At 37.2% G+C, this 20536-nt stretch overlaps 1 protein-coding gene and 1 pseudogene across 1 annotated transcript; one reads left to right on the forward strand and one right to left on the reverse strand.

The window, feature by feature from the left end:
- The first annotated feature begins 745 nt into the window (after positions 1 to 745).
- Positions 746 to 5383, forward strand: LOC137735990 (VAN3-binding protein). Its single transcript, XM_068475341.1, has 10 exons — positions 746 to 749; positions 2069 to 2091; positions 2886 to 3101; positions 3186 to 3251; positions 3349 to 3417; positions 3526 to 3883; positions 4303 to 4476; positions 4776 to 4825; positions 4914 to 4962; positions 5049 to 5383. Exons 1-10 carry the CDS (start codon positions 746 to 748, stop codon positions 5264 to 5266), a joined length of 1227 nt encoding a protein of 408 aa, XP_068331442.1. The 3' UTR covers positions 5267 to 5383.
- A 1045-nt stretch (positions 5384 to 6428) lies between these two features.
- On the reverse strand, positions 6429 to 10633 carry LOC137737982 (mannosyltransferase APTG1-like; annotated as a pseudogene).
- Between the last annotated feature and the right edge of the window lie 9903 nt (positions 10634 to 20536).

Raw genomic sequence — 20536 nt, forward strand, 5'->3', positions numbered from 1 at the left:
GCATGTGGCTTAATTAATTAAAGGGAGTGCATGTGCAATGTTTTAAAGGATGGAATGCATGTGAATATGATGGAAATCTGATGGGAATGGGAGATGCATGTGCTGATTTATGCATGTGATTAAAGGGGGAATGATGATGAATGCATGTGAATTATTTATGAAGGGAATGCATGTGCAATGAAGTGGAATGACAGCTAGGTTGAATATATTTAAAGGGAGTGCATGTGGCTTGGTTGGAATGAATGAAATGCAATCTGAAATGGGAGATGGAATGGAATGCATGGCAATGATGGTGTTTGTGTGAATGATGGCAGATTGTGTGGATGAATGATTAGGGTCTTGTAAGGGTGGAAATGCATGTGGAGTGCATGGTTGTGTTGGTTGAATTAAAGAATGGGAATGCAATCTGAAATGCATGTGAACTATGTTGGAAAGAAGGGGAAGTCACGGCTATGGGAGAATATGAATGGTTTTAAATGTCCTAAAACTAAAGGGAACAAGGTTTCAACACTTTGGTCTTCAATTAGGTCTTCAATTTCGTCCAACACTTTGGCTCCAAGCATAAGCTATCCATCCTTAGCCCAAAAGTGCTCCAAAAGTCTCCAAAATGCATCTTTTTGCTCCTTTAGCCCTTTGGACCTACAAACACACGAAAATAGCTTAAAGTACTAAAATAACTAAAGAAACATAACGTAAATGCACGAGAACAAGCCATTTAAGTCGCATGAATATGCTCCTATCAGTTATGGGTATGAGTATAACGGTTTAGACAATTACCCAACGGGTAAACGGTTATGCGGGTTGCTTTTCAATGATTATAATGATTGCTTCAAATAAATTAAAGTATGACCATTTGTACAGTTGGTAGACACGTTAATATTTGCACCTAAATCTAATCAAGAAGGGACTAAGGTCATCCACAGTACTCCGAAAGTTTGAGTTTGGTTCTAATTTTATAGAATTCAAACTTCAATTTGGTTGAAAAATCATGAGTGATTCCAATTCTTAAATTCTTATATTCAATGATCTAGACAATAAATCGCCAATTCTTTTAGAAGGTGAAGACAATAATCAATGGTTTAGAGGAAATTAAATGGGTACACAACTAATAGATAAAACTCACCGCTATCAAACTCACACTACTATTAAAACTAAGGGCGAGTAATTGACGATTTCTATATACAAGAATTAAACTCAACCTAAGCATCCAAATCTAATGCTAAAATTTTCCATTCCTTTTAAAATTTTTCTTGATATCTATTACCTTGCTTCTGTATATATCAAACTGGGTGTTTTTTTTTTTTTTTTTTTTTTTTGTCAGAAATATCAAACTGGTGTTTGGCATCCTGTTATTAAACTAAACTAAGGAAATGATCTTGATAATTTAAAAAACAAAAGACCTAACTAAGGAAATAATTTTTTGACATCATTTTCTCCCTCTGCATATATCCTTGGTAATTTTTATTCCTTAATTTTACTTTCATTTATTTAATCTAGAAGCAATTTTGTATAACTACATAGAAATCACTTCCTTTCAACTAATCAAGAAGCAGTACATTGTCCCTGGACTCACATTGGAATCGAATTATAATCCCCCATTAAACAAACATGTAATAATTAAGCATCTAAGCCTAATGAGTATTTGGTTGTCACATGAGCCTAATGAGCACAGCTTTAACCAAATCTTCAAAAGTCCATGAGTACCCCTCGACAAAAATCGATTAAGGTGACCCCATAATCATTTCTCAAACCTAAACCACATCCATTAAAGTCACTCAGCTAACTTTGATAACCCTTTTTAGCTTTAAAAAGCTAATCTTTGTTAAGTTCATTGCCCATTAGTTAATCAAGCACATCCTTATTCTAATGAAAGAATGATTAAATGTTTACTTGCTTTTTATCAAATGTTCACATCAATCATGTCAAAGCTGACCCAAGCCACTAAGTGCATGCTTGGAGGGTTGTTGTGCCTCTCTCTTCCTTTTCTAATTCTAGGCTGTTATAGTTTTAGAGGCTTTGATGTGGTGGTCCGGCCAGCTCCATCAAGCTTAATTTCCTTCATGCTTAGCCATTCATGGTTTTCATTTAAAGGTACAAAACAAAAGGCCCTATCGATTCTCTTTATGATTCCATAGTGGTTCGCATGTGTTCTCTCTCATAACATGTTTGGATACCCTTCCACTTAGTACTACAGCCTAGTGATATTTTTCTTCACTTGTAAGTGAGAGGTCTTAGGTTCGATTCTTACGAAAGGTGAATTTAGATCAAATTATTGCTTGCCCATTGTGAGACTAAGCTCCCCCTTAGTATAGATAATATCGTTTGTTTAAAAAAAAAAAAAGATAAAAAAAAGGGAAAATTTAAAATAGGTTCAATTGTTACTGACTTTTGACTTTTGACTTTTGAAATAGGTCCAATTTTTAGTTACTTTGGACCCATTTCAAAAAAAACCCCAAAAAAAAACATGTTTGGGTGCCCTAATCAAAACCTGTTTTTCTCCAAATGAATTCAAACTCGAGTGCAGAAAATGAGTACATTGGCATAAAAAATATAGAGAGTGGCAATCATGTCCGACCCCTGTAATATTATAATTAGAACGCATTGTTTTAGCCAACTTAACTACACAAATTTTTGCTTTTATGACAACTTGTGACATCAAGATAGTCCCTTTGTTGGCAACTAGATTTTATTATTATTCATATCTAAACAACCTTTCCAACTGTAATATCTCATCTGTCCAAATATCTTTTGGTGGAAGCTTTTGGGCGTGCAAAGCGAGTGGAGAGGGAACAAGATTTATTCAGTGATTTTTGCATGTCTATTTATATGCTTATTTGACACCGAGTAGTTCCAATCTCATATTCTGTTAATCTCCATCTCCGAAGTACCCTTTTAGCTCCCATTTGCTGCTGAAGTGCATGGATTCACATTTCACTACTCCAACTCCTTCGGAGTCGCATCCTGAGACAATGGATTTTCTTTCCCTTGCATGGTGCAACTTTGCAGTGCAAGCTTTTCAACCAGACCAACAAGATCGATCCGTGGTTCTACTCGACGATCCAATTGTGAAGTTTGAGAACCACAACAAGAGTCCTTACACTGTAAGTCGAATTCGTCGCACTTCTAGTTTTTTATTTTGTCAGACCATAAGAAAGTTTACAACATTGATTTTATAACTCTCTCAGAAGCTAGACAAGATGGATGATGCAGATCTCAAGCCTCCACCACCATGGAAATACAATGATGTGAAGGTGAAACACATATACGATGCATATAAATACATCTTAGCTAATTGAATATCTTAAAACCAATTTTGTTGATAACATACTGTAGTTTTGTTTTCTTTAGTCGTTTATATGGATGCAACAAGCTATGCATCCAGAATTGAACTACAACGGCTTTTTACGGAACAAATGGGTACGTAGAATTGGTTCCTACGTTGTAATATACTGCATTTTTCTATACGTGTATAAAAATTGGAGGTATCACTCTATTACGTTGCTCATACATTCTTCTGTTATGCAGATGTCATGGAACATGGTGCCATTTAAGAATATGTCGATCAAGAAATGGCTTAAAGACATTAAGCGAAGGCGGAAAGAGGAGCACAGGCTGCAAAGAGCTGAAGTCCATGCAGCAATATCAATGGCGGGGGTAGCGGCTGCGCTTGCTGCTATTGCAGCTGAAAAATCAGAAAATGATGAGTCAAGCACTGCCAAGGAAGCTGCAGTCGCTTCTGCAGCCGCGCTGGTGGCGGCCCAGTGTGCAAAAGTTGCAGAAGCAATGGGGGCAAGAAAGGAGCAGCTCAGCAGTGTAATAGGTTCAGCCATGAATAGCACAAGTGCAAGTGACATCTTAACTCTAACAGCTGCAGCTACAACATGTAAATATCCTATATCCCTTATCTTTGTTCCCTAACTTGGTTTAAAACATAAATGAGCTATATGTGGTGGTGCCTTGTGTAATCTGGGTATTGATACGGTTAATGCGTACGTGCGAATCCTGAAGAGCGATGTATTGTAGGCCCCACATACATCAAATGTTAGAAATGTACGACTGGCAGTAGCACAGCTCATCTAGTACTACATATGAACGGTTAAAGATGGACACAAAAAGTACATCTCAACCATTCATACCTAATCCAACAATGAAGGAATTAAATATTCAAACCAATACGAATAATAAGGGATTTTCTATGATGCTCTGAGTCTCTGATACTCAAGATTTTTAACGATTACAGTATTTTCCTCTAACTTTTTTCTGGGTCTTTATTTTTCCATTGGTGGTGTTTGAAACATATAGCGTTGAAGGGAGCAGCGACATTGAAAGAAAGAACAGGATGCTGCAACAAAAGACTAAATGGGACTGCACCTGTGATGCCTATCGAGGATAACCCTGAGGAGGTTGATTTCGACTTTGAGAAGTATAGATCAATGCTTGCAACAGGTGCCCAGCTCACCACTGAAACACCAGACGGTTTGTACTTCTACTTTAGATCTTCATTAATTTAACCATTTCTTTAAAGAAATTGACCAAAACGACGAGTTTCTAAAACCCAATTGCTGAAATGATTTAACTCTCGACATAATCAAACATTGATGACATGTCGATCAAATACTGAAAGTGATCTTTTCAGCAATTGAACTATGTAATTTTACTGCAATCCTGATTCTCCGACTCTCGAATGAGCCTGGATTTCGGTTTCGAATTCCTGAATTTCTATGTTGTTTTACTCATCTGGGCGCTAATTGAAATTGCAAATTATGTGTTTTTAGGGAAGTACACAGTTAGATCGGTGTCCGTCATCCTCAACAATGAAGCCAAGGTCTGCATGTTTAACGTGTTTTCTGCCATTTTTGTCACCTAAAGCATTAATCAGAGCCTAACCTTTAATTCTTAATTCAACTACACAGGTTCTTGTTCAAATGAGGAAGCTCGGTCTGTTGAAAAGCAAGAAGGAATGTACGTCGAGTAAATGAAAAATTCCATAAACAAGCTCAACTTTATCGCTACAATCTAATCAGTGGAGCTGTTTTGTGTTGTCTCAGGTATCATACTGGACATGCATGCGGAGCTGTATAAAGATTCAGAAGCCGGTGAGAATGGTACAGGTTATCTCATCGTGTTAACGACGAGTAAGGGGATGTTCAAGCTGGACATGGAAGCCGACTATCAGCGGTACAAGGCATGGGCGACGACCATTAACCATATGCTCTTGGTCTCTACTTCGTTTACGAAATATCATCTTCAATACTACAAGAACTAGTGTTCGATGATTATTTACAAATATCATCTATCACAAAGATCATTGTGTTGCTGCACCTATGTGCATATTTGCCCTGTACTTTTGTAACTATAAATCAATTCACCATTCCTGCTTTAACACAATCATTTCTGCTGAAGAACCTAATGGATAATCTCAAAGCATAACTACAATGCGACAACAAATAAAGAGATGGAAAGGATGAACAGCAATTATGTTAACTCTCATTAATCATTAACCAAACAAGAGAGGGAAAAAAGCGAGACAAGTAATTACCATAGGAATACAAAAGCTTATGTACTACAACAACACAACTGTTCGACATTTTTAGACCACATCGCTAATATCAGTCTTAACACTTGCAAAAGATATAACCAAATGACTCGCGGATGGAAGCCGAAGACTCTCATCAACTATCAAAGGATACCATTCTCCTACACTTAATCCCTAATGCGATACTATACTTAAACTCGTTATTAGAACTCACTATGATGATTATACTTGAACCTATGTATTGTGTCAACTCTTCACTATTAATGAGAACTTTTCTACCCCGTGGACGTAGCCAACTTAGGGTGAACCACGTACATCTTGTGTTTGCTTCCCCATCTTTATCTTTCAACATATTCACCAACACTTAATGACCGGAGCTACTATGCGAAGTTCACAAACTTAACACTTTACGTTGTTCCAAAGTCTCACTAATTGTGTGCATCAACATCCTTCAACGTGCTTTTATAACCATTAGATGTGTGGTCAAAATTCAAAAACCAAGATCTAATGGTTAAAAAACATAAAGTATACAATATTCTGGACCACCATAGAACTTTTGAAATTACAGGGCATCATTTGGAGTAGTGATACTGATGAAAAAGGAGATTGTATGAACGTGTTCCTCTCATTTGGGAATTGTTACAGCTTTTTAAGCTCAAGATGTTGGAATTGTGTCAATGTCTTTTTCTTTTACCATTGTGTTTCTATATCATAATTGCTATCTGCAGTTCTGTTTTTCTCAGTAGAAACTAACAAATATATGTTCAATAATCTGTAAAAGGCCGAACATCCATTTTTATATAATTGCTAGCAAATTCTTAGGGGCTCTATGTTCAACATATTAGGTCCTTTTATCAACTCGATGGCAAAATGAAATGTAGTGTCAAGTAGATATATCAAACAAAGACGCAGAAAAAACAATGGAAACAAAATAATTATTAAAATCCGGGGTTAATGAATGGAAAAAATTGTTACATTAGCATTGACGATCTGAAGTTGGAATCTACTGAGGCAAGCAGAGTCTCCAATAACCCCAAGCTCTGGCAATCCACTCCATTCATCAAGACCTAAAGTCAATAACTTGTTCCAGCTGGAGTGATAATAGTTGCATAAACAATAATCAGTCGCCTGTCAAACCATATACAATAACTGACACTTGAAGATGACGGTCCACTTTGAAGTGAGCATGGAAAAACCTTTTTATCTGTCATCATAGGCCAGATATAAGTTTCAGTGCTAGCATGGCAAGCAATTTAAGAAGTAACTTTTTTATTTGGCATAAATGCAACACTGCAGCAGTAAAATTATGAGTTGTAGCATGCACCTCTCTGAAAGAATGTGAGATCAGAAAATCCCTCAACTGTTTTTCTTCCGAATCAAATAATACAATGTGACTAGGGAAAGACCAATTCTTTGCAAGTTCTGACGTAAAACCAACAGGATCCATCATGAATTGGTCTGATTCATCTAGGATTCCTTTTTCTTTACTGTCGACAAAATTTCCAACAGTGTACAAGTTACAAAACCACTTGCATGAAGAGCGGCAACAAAGAAATAATTCTTTCCAAGTAGTTAAAGATCAAACCTTGGTGAGCAGTCTAGGAATCTCATCGGAAGGTTGCGGTGAACTGTAGAGTAGTAAGGTGTAGCGTGGCAAGGCATCAGAAAAAGTACATTTGTCACTTTTCCGTGAAGCACTTCTTTGGATAGATAGTATGTAACATCCTCGGTTCCTCTCTGTTTAGGCATGTTCAAAAGTGTTATCCAAAAGGAAAGATGGAAGAGGAATAGGGACCATAAAACAACTTAAATAAAAACATTCAAGATAGTAGTAGAGTATAGCATTTAAAGTTGAGTACATGCCAAAGAACAATAAAAGTTACCCAGCCCTTGTGTTTATCAGAAAGCAAAATGAGTACCTGATGAACCAAACTCATATACAGGGCCATTGGAATATTGGTAGCAAGCAAGAAAAAGATGGCCAACTGCATTTTTGCAGGGCATTTGTTATTGATATTCAATGGTTCTTTTCCTTTACCATTTGCAGAAACCAATGTTCTTAATGCAGCTAAGGAATGCCCAGAGTACATCAAAGCTATAGGAAGTACGGGCAGAACAAACCTGTAACTCAAAAGTCAAATTAGAAGAGTATTAGTTGTAAACAGAATGAACGATCAAAGAACCATTTTAATTGTATAAATAATAGAAGAGGTACCTGAATTCTTTGTGGCCTAGCACACTATAAAGTCCTCAAACCCATGAAATAAGGCCAGAAAGCTTCCAATGTTTGGATTGCATGATTCCAGCAACAGAAAATGGTAAGAAAGAGAATATCATGACTGTAAATCCTTGAGTGAAGTACCAGTACCACTTGTGAGTCCCATAATAGTCTCCACCAGCAGAAAGAAAATTGAATCTTAGAAAATTAAGAGGTACAAAGAAAGTAAAGAGAACGATTATAATGTCAATACAATTATGCAAAGCTACACATAATTGACATGAATGCATGGACTGGTTCCATAAGGGCTTAGACAATTCATTAAGATTTTTTGTCACACCTTGAAGTGGTGCTGCCATCTTTCCTAGATGTTGCTTAACTTAAAACACGGGGACTACTAAAACGAAAATAAGACATGATTTACCAAATTATTTACATAATCAGGTAAAAACTCATATTATATAAGGCCAGACTGGTTTTAAATGACAGACACTTCGAGGTATCATTACTGTCTTCATCACCTTTATCACTTGCATATCACATTTCCTTAATCACCAATAACCCTACAGCTGCCGCTTCTTTTATATAAGGACCAATTGGTGCGACAACAAGTTTCTCTTCTTTTGCATCTATCCCAATCGCATCATTGCACACTCATCAACTATAACTCCATGTTACCATTAAAGCCAAACTTCAAAAAACTCACAATTCAAGCTTCATTAAAAATTACAAGTCCACTGCCGAAATAAAAGAGAAAACAAACAGGACAAATATCATTATGGGAATAACCTATGATATAATTCAGAAGCACGAACAATTCACGATAAAGTTCCTAATAATTTTAAGCACTATGGAAATGTATTCCGAGGGAGATTGGCTATACTTACCCCATGGGAGCCACTTCCAGAAAAATGAATCTCAGTTTATCACGTGTCAAAAATAGCTCAAGAAGGCCAACATACAGCCATATGATAGCAATCGTTGGTCTGATAGCACAAGCTAATGCGGCAATAATCAAACCCCACTTCCTTGATTCCAAAGGAAGTTTGCTGTAAGAAGGCCTTATACAGGGCCAGTAGTACAGGCTCACAAGGGTAAGAACAGTCTCCAAACTATTTGAAAATGTACGTGTGATACAGTAAAACATAAACCGATTAGTCAATTGTGAAAACAGCTGGAATTGAGTTAAGTACATACTTTACCAGAAAGAGCCTGATGTTTACAATAGTGTTTTCAGCCGGTAATAGTAATTGAAATTCACTATTTAAAATAAACATAGTGTTAGACATGAAATATTATCATTACAGAAGTAAAGAGCCCCTCCTACAGAAGGATACAGCCCATTTAGCAACGCAGTCACCAAAGATGATGACAGAGAGCTTATACAAGTATAAATCACCAAATGCAGCAAAAAAGGACTGAAACAGCCGAAGTGTGGTGCAGCAGAAGTGTGGTGCCATTTGAGGGTGCAGTTAAGCAGAAGGAAATCAAGGGAAACCTTACTAGAAGAAATACCAATGCAACTGAAAAATCTTATTTAAGTTTTCTGAATCACTTGATGATAGCATTTCATAATAGCTTCTATGAGCAACAATGAATATTTAAAATCAGAATAAGATTATTTTCTCAAGTGATGCATCTTTCCAAACTTGGTGCAGCACCAGGGGCAGTGGCGTTTTAGCATTCATACAACTGACCCCTTGTTGTTTCCAATAGTCATTTCTTAACTAGTAACAAGTAAGAACTTTTAGCTCCACAACTCAGCTTAACATACAGTTCATAGGAATCCGTTCTTCCTTACATACAAATATATATAACATAAAATGTCTAATGTTGTAAAAGCCATTACCATGAACCATGGGTTATCAAGACCCATCATGGCAATCGCTTTGTAAAGGAAAGCAAAGAGAAACGGATGCAAATAGCTACGAATCCCCTTTCTCCACTCCCACGCCAAATGGCCATACCTGTCATTTGCACAACAATTTATATTGTACTTACCCTTTTAAATCAAGAATCTTCACCCTTTACCTAGTAAAAGAAAGGTGAAATTAGTGGGTACCCGAAAGTTATGCGATGCGCAACTTCAAGGGCTTGCCAGTGTTCATCAGGGTTAAAATAGGTCTGAATCAACAGAGCATTTGCTATTTGAAAGGCCAAGCGGGGTGCAAAAACTTTCTTGGAGGAGCCTAGAACGCCAAGTTGTGAGGCTTCTTTTTGTTGTGGACCTAATTTCGACGGAACTGGGTTTTCTGTTTTGCCTGATTCTGCTGATGGTGAGACAGCAACACTCTGTCTTTGCCTCATAGTTCCACCCAATTGAAAAAACTTCAGTGGGTAAGGCAAAGCTCGAATTTCTTCAAATTAGAAATGCAAACCATTCAAATCGATGAATTTCAAATCTATAAAATTGAAATTCAGAGCTTGGAAAATGCATCATTAGGGTAAACAGGGATTTTAATTCAACTACTAAATTATATAACAGCAAAATGAATTTTACAGGGTTCCTCTAATCAGTCAAATTAATGAAAATTAACAATAATTACAGCAACAGTTAAATCAACAAAAAATACAACTGTGGAGATTGATTGAGATATTAAACCCTAACCCTTATCGTTATTTCAACAGAAAGGATGTAAGTAATTGTGTAAATTCGTTGGGTTTGATTGAGTACATTTTCCCCCAAAAAGTAATATACTCGTAGCATTGGAGCTATATCCCTATTTCTTGATTCAAAATTACATGGAATAAAGTGACTTCTCTAATCAAATCTAATCCTTTAACACTAAACAAGGCCAAATAGAGAAATATCTAAATCATAACTTGATATTGATGCAGCCAGTTATAGTTGCACGCCTGGGATGCCAAACCACAACAGTATCCTTCGTGGCCGATCAAGGTGACATTTATTTACAGTGTGCATCAACGACTCCAAAAAGAAACTGATAAGGAACCAATTAAGATAATTTCCAACCGAACCTGCCATAGGGTCCTGGGTCAGAACATAACTCGTTTTGACACAAAACTCATCTCTAATGGAGGAGGGTTAGGCCAAAAAAATTTAGGACCACAAGGTTAAAATATAGCCAAATGGCCAAAACGCTGGCCAAACATAGTCAACCTTGAAAGTTGGGCCCAGCTGTGCTACTAGCTAACATCATGTAGCCTCTTTTTTTTATTTTTTTTTTCAAAGACGAAATTAAAAGAAGAATTAAAATTTTTAATTTTTTCCTATAAATACCTTAGTTATTTCTACACCATTTCTCATATCTCTTTCACCCTTCCATATTATCTTACCTCATTTTAATGTCTAAGTTGTTAACATGCAAGTAAAATTAAAATATTTAATAACATGAAACTTAAAACAATATTTTAATATGATAGTTTATTCAATTAACCGATAAAGTTAAAGAACAAACTTAAAATAATAAATTATCGAAGGGGTTAAAAAATAGCCCCCTTTGGTTGGAGAGTGTATATAGATATGACCAGGTTCATCTTTTGGATTAAGAACTTCCCAAAAACCTCTGTTTGAGATGAGGTAATGATTAGTTTGATGTGTCAATGGAATTTCTTCTTAGCTTTTCTTTAATGAAGTACTAATAAGTTTTCCTCTTTCTTTGGTTTTGTGTTTATCTCCCTCTCTTCACAGCCGACCAATGGAGGAAGATGTAAGTTATACTACTTTTGAGATTATTTAGTGCATCTTTGTTATGTTTCTCTTTGGTATTTTCTCTATCTTTTCTCATATCTGAGATTGGGAATATGGTTGAGTTCTACTGGTTTTCCATTCTCTTCTCACCCCAAACCCCTAAAAGAAAAATAAACAAGAGATGGCATGTGTTTGACGTTTACCTGATAATGCCATCCTGATTCTAAGATTGTTATGTCTTTGTAATTTTACAACAATCTCTGGTTTCTCTGTCACAATTACATTGAAAGGAACAGACTTCAATTGCTTAGCATCACTTGATTGCTGATCGCCTCGTAAGCTTTCATACCTATAGTAAAGTTAACTGCATTACTTGATTACAACTTTCGATTTGGACTTATTGTAGAAACACAGTTGCAGAGGCACAGTAAAGAATAAAACCAATAACAAAAGTCTAGAATACTTGGAGTTGACATGGAACTGGAAAATAGGAAGGTTGCAGGGGTCATGTATCAGCATTTCTGGTCAATCAACTAGAAGAAAGCCTTTACCCTTTAGGTTGCACTTTCAATTGGATGCGTGCTTTATTCAATCATTTACAAACTCAACACCCCAACACACGTATGAAGTGGCATAACCACTTGCATTTGTTTACAGACATTTAATATACTTAGTACTTGAGTCTCTTGAGTCCATCAAACAAGTTTTGGGTGAAATCACTTGCCATTAATCAAGGCAGGTCATATGCCAGAGTAAAGACTAAAGCCAGAGTCTGTATTGCTTTGTATTTTTATGCATATTTCTTTTAATTCTCCTTTTGTTGACTTGGTGCCACTAACCAAAGACATTTTCATTAAAAAGAATATGTGTTGTATGCAGCTTTATATAATCAGTTTTAGAAGATGTATTTGAATGCATGATGATTTCGTGTTCAAATAATTTAGTATTCGAAACCGTAAACCAACAAGAACCGAATCGAAACCGGTGTAGATCAAACCGTAAGGTTCTAGTAATAAATTTAAACGGAACCGCACCAAACCAAATCGTTGATATTTTTCGGTTCCAGTTCCGGTTTAGAGGTGGAACCACACCGAAATGCACCATGCCCACCCTTAATCGCACCTAAGCATAATATTAGGACCCATTAGTAAAACTCCACTAAAACAATAAAATTTGGGAAAACGGAGTGCAAATTTGGAATTAGGGTATCGCAATACGCTAAGAAGGGTCCCTGAAAAATTTTGTAAAAAGTCAACAAGAAGGTCGACGATCAACCCTAAAAAGTCAATCGAGACGCCCCGGTGGTTAACTACGTTAAAACTTTGGAATTTCACTAAATCGATGTCCAAAACGGACTCGGGGTGTGATAGGAGTATATTTATGTGACTTTGTTATCTTATTTCTTTGCATTTACTTAGTTAATTTCCATTTATTTTGGTAATTTAAGTTATTTTCGTATTATTGTAGGTCCAGTTGGTAAAGATGACAATAAATGGCAAACTAGAGCAATTTGGAGCAGTTTTGGACTTAGATTGGATAGCATGCGTGGATAGTATATGGGCTGGACATTTTGGTGTTTAAATGGTGTTAAACATTGATAGGAGCATATTCATGCGACTTAAATGGCTTGTTCTCGTACATTTACGTTATGTTTCTTTAGTTATTTTAGTTCTTTATGCTTCTTTTGTGTGTTTTCAGGTTCTAAGGGCTTAGGGAGCAAGAAAGTGCATTTTGAGGCTATTTGGAGCATTTTTGGGCATGGATTGGATAGCTTATCCATGGAGCCAAAGTTTGGACGAAATTGAAGACTTGAAGTAGGAAAGTTAAATCCTAAAAAGACCTCATGTTTAAGCATCATTGAAAACTCCTACGCATTTTAGAACACAAAAACAACATTCCTAGCAACCTTAGGACATTGTCGTGTGTTTCCTTGTGTCTCCCTTCCTTGCCATGCAAGGAAGGGCTTTGTTCCCTATTTTAAATACTTAAACACTACCACTTATCATTCACCACATATCATTCACCACTTATCATATCATACATTCATTTATCACTTATCATAATCATTCACTTATCACTTAACATATCATACACTTATCACTTATCACTCATAATCACCTACAACATCCACCTACTTCACCTACAACATCCACCTACTCACCTACAACATCCACCTACTTCACCTACAACATCCACCTACTTCACCTACAACATCCACCTACTTCACCTACAACATCCACCTACTCACCTACAACATCCACCTACTTCACCTACAACATCCACCTACTTCACCTACAAATGACATAGCCATATGTTCCCTCCACTACTCCTATAAATACCCTTGCATTCATTCATTCATGGAGATCTCATTCCATTTCACAACACAACACCCCTCAAACACTTCCATTATTCCCTAACCGTGAGTCCCCCTTCCACCATTCCTCATCCATTTCCATAATTCCCCAAACCTCACCTTAGACCTTGTGCTACAACAACGAGGAAGATAAGAGGGCCTAAACGTTCATACAATTCAAGTTTGAGTTGTTGGAATGTTTAGGTGTTTCTTTGATTTCAAAGTTTAAATTCAATTCTCTTTGTTTTGTACGTATGAGGAATGGAAGAGAAGAATGCCTAAACGTTCATACAATTCAAGTTTGAGTTGTTGGAATGTTTAGGTGTTTCTTTGATTTCAAAGTAATGAGGAACTAATCCCCCTTTAGCTAGGGGGTGATTCGAAACTATGTTTATATTTGCAATATGAATTGATTACTTTTGGTTGGAATTTCATAAGTTGTGGATTCAATTCGTTTAACTGTTTGATTGATAACTTATTTATGTATGTTCATTGAGATTGCAAGCTTAATTTTCATGCATGAATATGACGCTAGAATATAAGTGAGTTTCACCTAATCGTTATGAACTTATATTCACAAGTAGTGGAGGTTGCTTATAAACAATCGCGTTAAACGAATTCTTGGCATAAGTTTCATGCGTATTCCATAGTAACGAATGCCTCGTCAACACTTCTAATTTTCATTGAACTTAATGATCTTTGTTGAATGTCTCTATCATGCGTATTCCATAGTTAGGGACTTTGATTAAGAATAATTTGGTTGTAATGCGTATTCCATTCAATCCAATGAATTTAGGGAAATCTGAAAGTTAATTTAAGCGGACCTAATTAACTTGGAGCATTGAGTTTCATAATTTATCGAAAGACCAACTGAGAATCAATCTTGTATGCAAGTATAACATGTGTGGAGAAGAACCCCTTAGCTAGCCTTCATTCCATTTATTCCATCATCCATATTCACATTTACATTCTGCTTAGTTTATTAACTTGTTTTGTTATTTCAATTTTCGTCAAATCAAAACTCTTCCCCCCTTTTTCCTTATTGTTCAATTTAGTTTATGTTTTAAAGCATTTTGAGTCTTTGGTTTGTCTTAGTGATTTAAAGTTTAGTTTTGCATTCTTTGAGTCTAGTATAGTGTTTTAAACTTTATTTTACGTTTTTGAGTCAAATCCAAGTGATTAACAATCCCTCCTAATCCCCGGTCCAGAACGATCCCTACTTATACATATACTACAATTGATAAAAAGAGGGTTTAATTTGTGTGCGTATAAATCACGCATCAAATTTTGGCGCCGTTGCCGGGGATTAGAAAATTTGCTAATTCCTTGGATTGTTTTATTTTCGTTTGTTTTTATTTTATTCCAGTTTCTTAATCTTGTTTTGTTTGTTGTTCTAGGTACTAGTTTATGACTCGGAGTTCTCATCCGATTCGTGAACACATCCTGGAGTGATTGGGTTCTTCGTCCGGCTGCAAGACGTAAAAGAAAGCGCTACTTGGGAGGCAACCCAATGCACTGAATAAAACAAAGCTTGTTCATAAAAAATAAAAAAAATAAAAAAAAAAAAATTGAAAAAAAAAAAAAAAAAAAAAGAGATACTAAACATGGAGAAAGATGGAGCCTTCACAGAGGTTGTTTGCTTGAAGCCCCACTACTGGGCAAAACTCTAGAAGCGGAAGGCATAGATGCGGAAGGCATAGAAGCGGGAGGCATCGGAGCGGAAGGCATCGGAGCAGGAGGCATCGGAGATAGAGCATTCGAGGCCTCAATACTTGGCCAAACGCTGGACGAGCCAGGAAAAATGTGCCTCTGGAAGTAAGCCGCAAGCCTTTGACGGTCACTTTGACGGTCACTTTGCATGCGACTATTGGATTCTTGCAGCTCATCAAGCTTCCTCTTCATGCCCGTCGAATAGTTGTTTGCAAGCACATGCAAACTTCTATTCTCGTACTTAAGCAGTTTGATCTCTTGCTTAAGACTTTCCACCTCCGCCATCAATGATTCCACCTGACGGGAGCGGGCAAGCAGGCGTTGGCCCATGTTGGACACAGAACTCGCACACTGAACACTAAGTGCGAGGGACTCTTGAACGGCCAACTCATCGGACCGTCCTGACAGCAGCCTACTATCTTTTGGAGTGAGGAGGTTCCTAGCTACTATTGTAGCTGTTGTGGCGTCCTGCATCACAGAGTCTTCACCTGTAAGAGGACCGTTAGAAGATAAGAAAGAAGGGCGCTATACGTTACCTTGACGCGGCGCGCCCGTATCACTGCTAAGGCTCAATTCCAAGCTAAGGTTCGATGGGTTTGCCATTTTTCAAAAGTGTTCAAAGAGAAGGGATGGAGTTAAATTTCAAAGGGCCGGAGTCGATTTTCAAGAATGGGAAATCTTCAGAGTGTGTTTGTTGTGGTGATCGATAGCTCAATAAAAAAGCCAAGGCGACGCGTCCACCGATTCAAAACGCCGGAATTTCCGGTGAAAGTTCGGCGACGTTTTCTCTGCTTTTCAGAAAACGCGTTCAACTTTGTCAAAAGTTCACGTGGAGGTCATCATCGCAGCTACATTTTTGCCGACAAGCGTAAATTTCGGCGACGCTTTCTCTGCTTTTCAGAAGACGTGTGCAGCTTTGTCAAAAAGAGCCGCATCCGCACTACTACGTGTCGTTCAGAAAGCAAAGGGGTGTCGTTCAGAAATCGAAGGGGCGCCTGCTCAGAAATCGAAGAGGCGTCGTTCAGATATCGAAGAGACATTTGTCGACAAGGGTAAAAAGTACCACCACTTGATATTATCTCTATATATGTCGACCTTCGTCTTTTATGGCAGGGCAAACCTGAAGAAAATGCCCAACTCTCCCTCACCTCTGAGGGCGCACTCCCAGCAAAGCCTTTCGAAATACTCAATTCTTTCTTCTTCCCCAAAGATGATACCAAATGCCTGGAGTACAGATGACCCAGGAGGAAACAGCACAACAAATACATGTGCTGATTCATTCACCGTTTCTTCAAAAGCAAAGGTATCTCATATCATCAAGGTCAAAAGCAAAAGTATCTCATATCATGCTCTTTCCCTGTCTTTTTCTTTGTCCTTGTTCTTACTCGCATGGCAAAGTAAAAGAAGCAATCAGCCGGCACTTGGAGTCAGTCTTCCGATCTGGATCCGACTGCCTGGAATTTATTCCTGATTGCTTACCTAGCGTTGCTCTCGAGTAGTCATCTTCAACGGTTGATACACTTCCAGAGAAGGGACCACTCCTGCAAAGATTGAACAAAGAAACAGATAAAAGGGGAAAGCTCAGACCTCCGGGGGAGACCAAAAGAATCCTGCTGCCCAGTTCAAGAGTAGCACAAAGGAAAATCAACGATGGGAGGCAACCAGTTCGAGAGTAAGCCTGTGGAATCATCAAGATCAAGCCTCAATGCAATCACCAAGGAGAAGAGGGAATTTACACTCCATAACCAGATTTGCGTCCCTAAACTCTTCTCTTTGTTAATTACATTTTGCCATGTTTAGTATGTTTAGTTGTTTTTTGTGTGTTTACTTATGTTTTGTGTGAATCTATGCTTAAAACATTGAGGACAATGTTTGATTTAAGTGTGGGGGGGTAACTAAGTATTTTGATGCAAATTCGTGGGATTTTATCACCCATAACTTCAAATGTTGTTCCTTGCTGTTTTAAGGTGTTTTTAAGATGTTTTAGAGTGTTTTAGTATGTTTTGTTTTTATAAATCCGAAAATCACATAAAAATTTGAAAAACATGTTTTGAAAAACCTAAAAAGAGTGTTTTGAGTCGTTTTTGTGTGTTTGTGTCTTAGGGTACCTTCCAACACAATGATAAGGATTTGGTTTGTAAATTGCATGACTGTTAAAAAGAGTTATAAACATAGAGAAAAGTTTGATTTACTCTTGGTATATGCTTGGTGATGCGAGAATTATACGCGCATAAATTAAACCCTCTTTTCGTCAAATTGTAGTATATATGTAAGTAGGGATCGTTCTGGACCGGGGATTAGGAGGGATTGTTAATCACTTGGATTTGACTCAAAAACGTAAAAACAAAGTTAAAAATGTTCACAAAGACTCAAAGGACTCAAATCAAGTTCAAAAGACTCAAAACTGCCTAAAAACACTAACTAAGCAGTTTCTGACCTTAAATCCAATGTTGGACGAATTTAAGATTATGGCTTGATTCAAATGTAAAAACACAATATAAAACACTTAACTAGACTCAAGTAATGCAAAACTAAACACTTAAAACACTAAAACAAACCAAAAGACTCAAACATCACCCAAAACACTCAAAACTGCCTTAAAATCACTTTCTGGGCAGTTTTGAGCACTTTGGTGAATTTGGACGAAATTGGGAAATGAAATGAATCAAAACACTTAAAAGCACAAACTAAAATGATTTCTAACTAAATTGGACATTAAAGTAAAGGGGGATTTATGTTTTGATTAAACTAAATGACAGATTGTAAATTAAAGCATAAGGAAAAGAAGTAAACACAAAATGAATAAATCGACAACTAATGAAATGAGATAACACAAATAGAGATGTAGCTAGAGATTCGATTTCACCATTGCTAAACCAAGTCCATGCTTGTTAAGTCAGATTATACTCAACCCTCTACTTATTTCTTGAGTTTGTTTCACTTAGATATGATCAGCCATATGATGTGTGGATTTGATCAAATGTCCCTAATCATGAACCTAATTGTGATGTGCAACTTTGGTTCCTAATCAAGAATATGTAATGCATAAGAAACTTTCACAAAACCAAAGGGAACACTTGGCAGGATGTTTGCAAAACATTCCCTTCATTCATTCACATATCCACCAAGATTATGCATGATGTGTGCTTTAATCTTGGCTAAACAACCTGTGGTTAATTCAAATGATGATCAAGCACTAAAATCAACACACTAAGTCACAATTAAATTGGAGAATGAAACAAGAAATAGATAGATTAAATGAGAATTCTGAATTAACTACATGGCACTCTTGCAAGATTACATCGAAAGAGAAAGTTCCTCATGGTACAAACAAAGAGAATCAAAGAAACACCTAAACATTCCAACAACTCAAACTTGAATTGTATGAACGTTTAGGCCCTCTTATCTTCCATTCCTCATTCTTACAAAACAAAGAGTATTGAAATTAAACCTTGAAATCAAAGAAACACCTAAACATTCCAACAACTCAAACTTGAATTGTATGAACGTTTAGGCACTCTTCTCTTCCTCTTCGTTGTAGCACAAGGTCTAGGGATAGGTTGATGGTGTGGATGGTTTGGGAAGTGGTGGAGGAATGGAAGGATGGTGTGGATGGTTTGGGAAGTGGTGGAGGAATGGAAGGATGGTGTTTGGATTGTAAGGGAGAGCACGGCACAAGGGAAGTTTGGTGTCTACATTCTGAAATGGATGAGTGAATGAAATGTAATGGATGGACTTTGTGAAGGGCACGGCCCCAAGGCAGTTTTGTTGTGAATGAATTGTCTTCAAAATGAGATGAATGAATGAGTATTTATAGGTGAAATGGGGAAGGTTGTGGCTGTGTAAATGGACTGAATGAGGAAGAAAACTTGCGGATGGGAAAGGGAGAGAGTAATGGAGCAACATGGAGTGTGTGTGATCCCCCAACAATCAGATTGGATCTAGGAGTTGTTTAACTCAAATGGCAGAGCATAAATCAGATGGAATGATGGGTTTCTGAGTGTGATACCTGCAAAGCATGGACATGATCTGCAAGTGTGGTTTATTTAATCCAAAACACATGTGGAATGTCTGCAAGCATGAAGGGGATAACCTGAAATTGGTTATAATACTATGGGAATGGCAGAAAGCACACGGCATGGACAAAGGGGGTTGGAATCACATGGAATGATGGGATGAAATGGAATTTCTGGAATAAAGGATGCAAGGAATGGACATAATCTGCAGGTATGTGGATATTTAATCCAAGAAACATGTGCAAAGTCTGCCACAATGGAGTGGACAATCTGAAACTTGGTTAGAATAATCTGGACATAGGGATGGAAGTGCAAAGGTGATTTGTTTCGGATGTGGAAATGCACAAGGGAGCTGGAAATGCATGAGAGTGCTCGGCAAAGTGTTTGAACATGCATGTGAATGCATGTTTTGATGTTGGAACCACCCAATCTGACTTCAAGCTTTTTGACTTGTTTAGATTCACACCAAAATGGCCGAAATGCACTACATTCCTTCATTTGCCTTCCAATTGATTTTATTACACACTTGGCTGCACACTAACACCAAACAATGTAAAATGCAACTAGTTTAATCCAAAAACAATACAAAAACGCCAAATAAGAAAGATATATATGCATGCAAAATATGACTTAACAAATACCCCCAAACCTGGTTTTTGCTAGTCCTCGAGCAAACTTGAAACTAAAACACACAAAACTCAAACATCTAACTAAACCACTTTCGCTGGCTAAACGATTGCACTGAGCATGTGCAACAAGCCTTTGAACCCCTAGGTGTCCCTAGTTGGAGGAGTTGTGTCTCCTGAGGGTTTACAGTGATGACACCCACAAACATTTACAAAATCTGCAAACAACTTGGTTAAAACATGCTTTAAACAAACTAATAAGAACCAATGAAGATTTTGTTTGTCATTCATTCAACTCAAAAGATTGCCACTTCAAAGAATCGTATCAATTGAAACGTATAAAGATATTTCTCAAAGTCTTACAACTTCAAGATCACCATACCCAAATGCTTAAGAAGGAATTCGCCTCAACTCTACTCCTCACA

Source organism: Pyrus communis, chromosome 6 (genome assembly GCF_963583255.1).
Source record: "Pyrus communis chromosome 6, drPyrComm1.1, whole genome shotgun sequence".
NCBI lineage: Eukaryota > Viridiplantae > Streptophyta > Magnoliopsida > Rosales > Rosaceae > Pyrus > Pyrus communis.

Bases quoted from the DNA above. Each gene is read 5' to 3' on its own strand.
- LOC137735990 (XM_068475341.1), top strand. The intron at 3,252-3,348 runs GTGAAACACATA...TGTTTTCTTTAG, and splicing joins GGAAATACAATGATGTGAAG to TCGTTTATATGGATGCAACA. The intron at 4,963-5,048 runs GTACGTCGAGTA...GTGTTGTCTCAG, and splicing joins GTTGAAAAGCAAGAAGGAAT to GTATCATACTGGACATGCAT.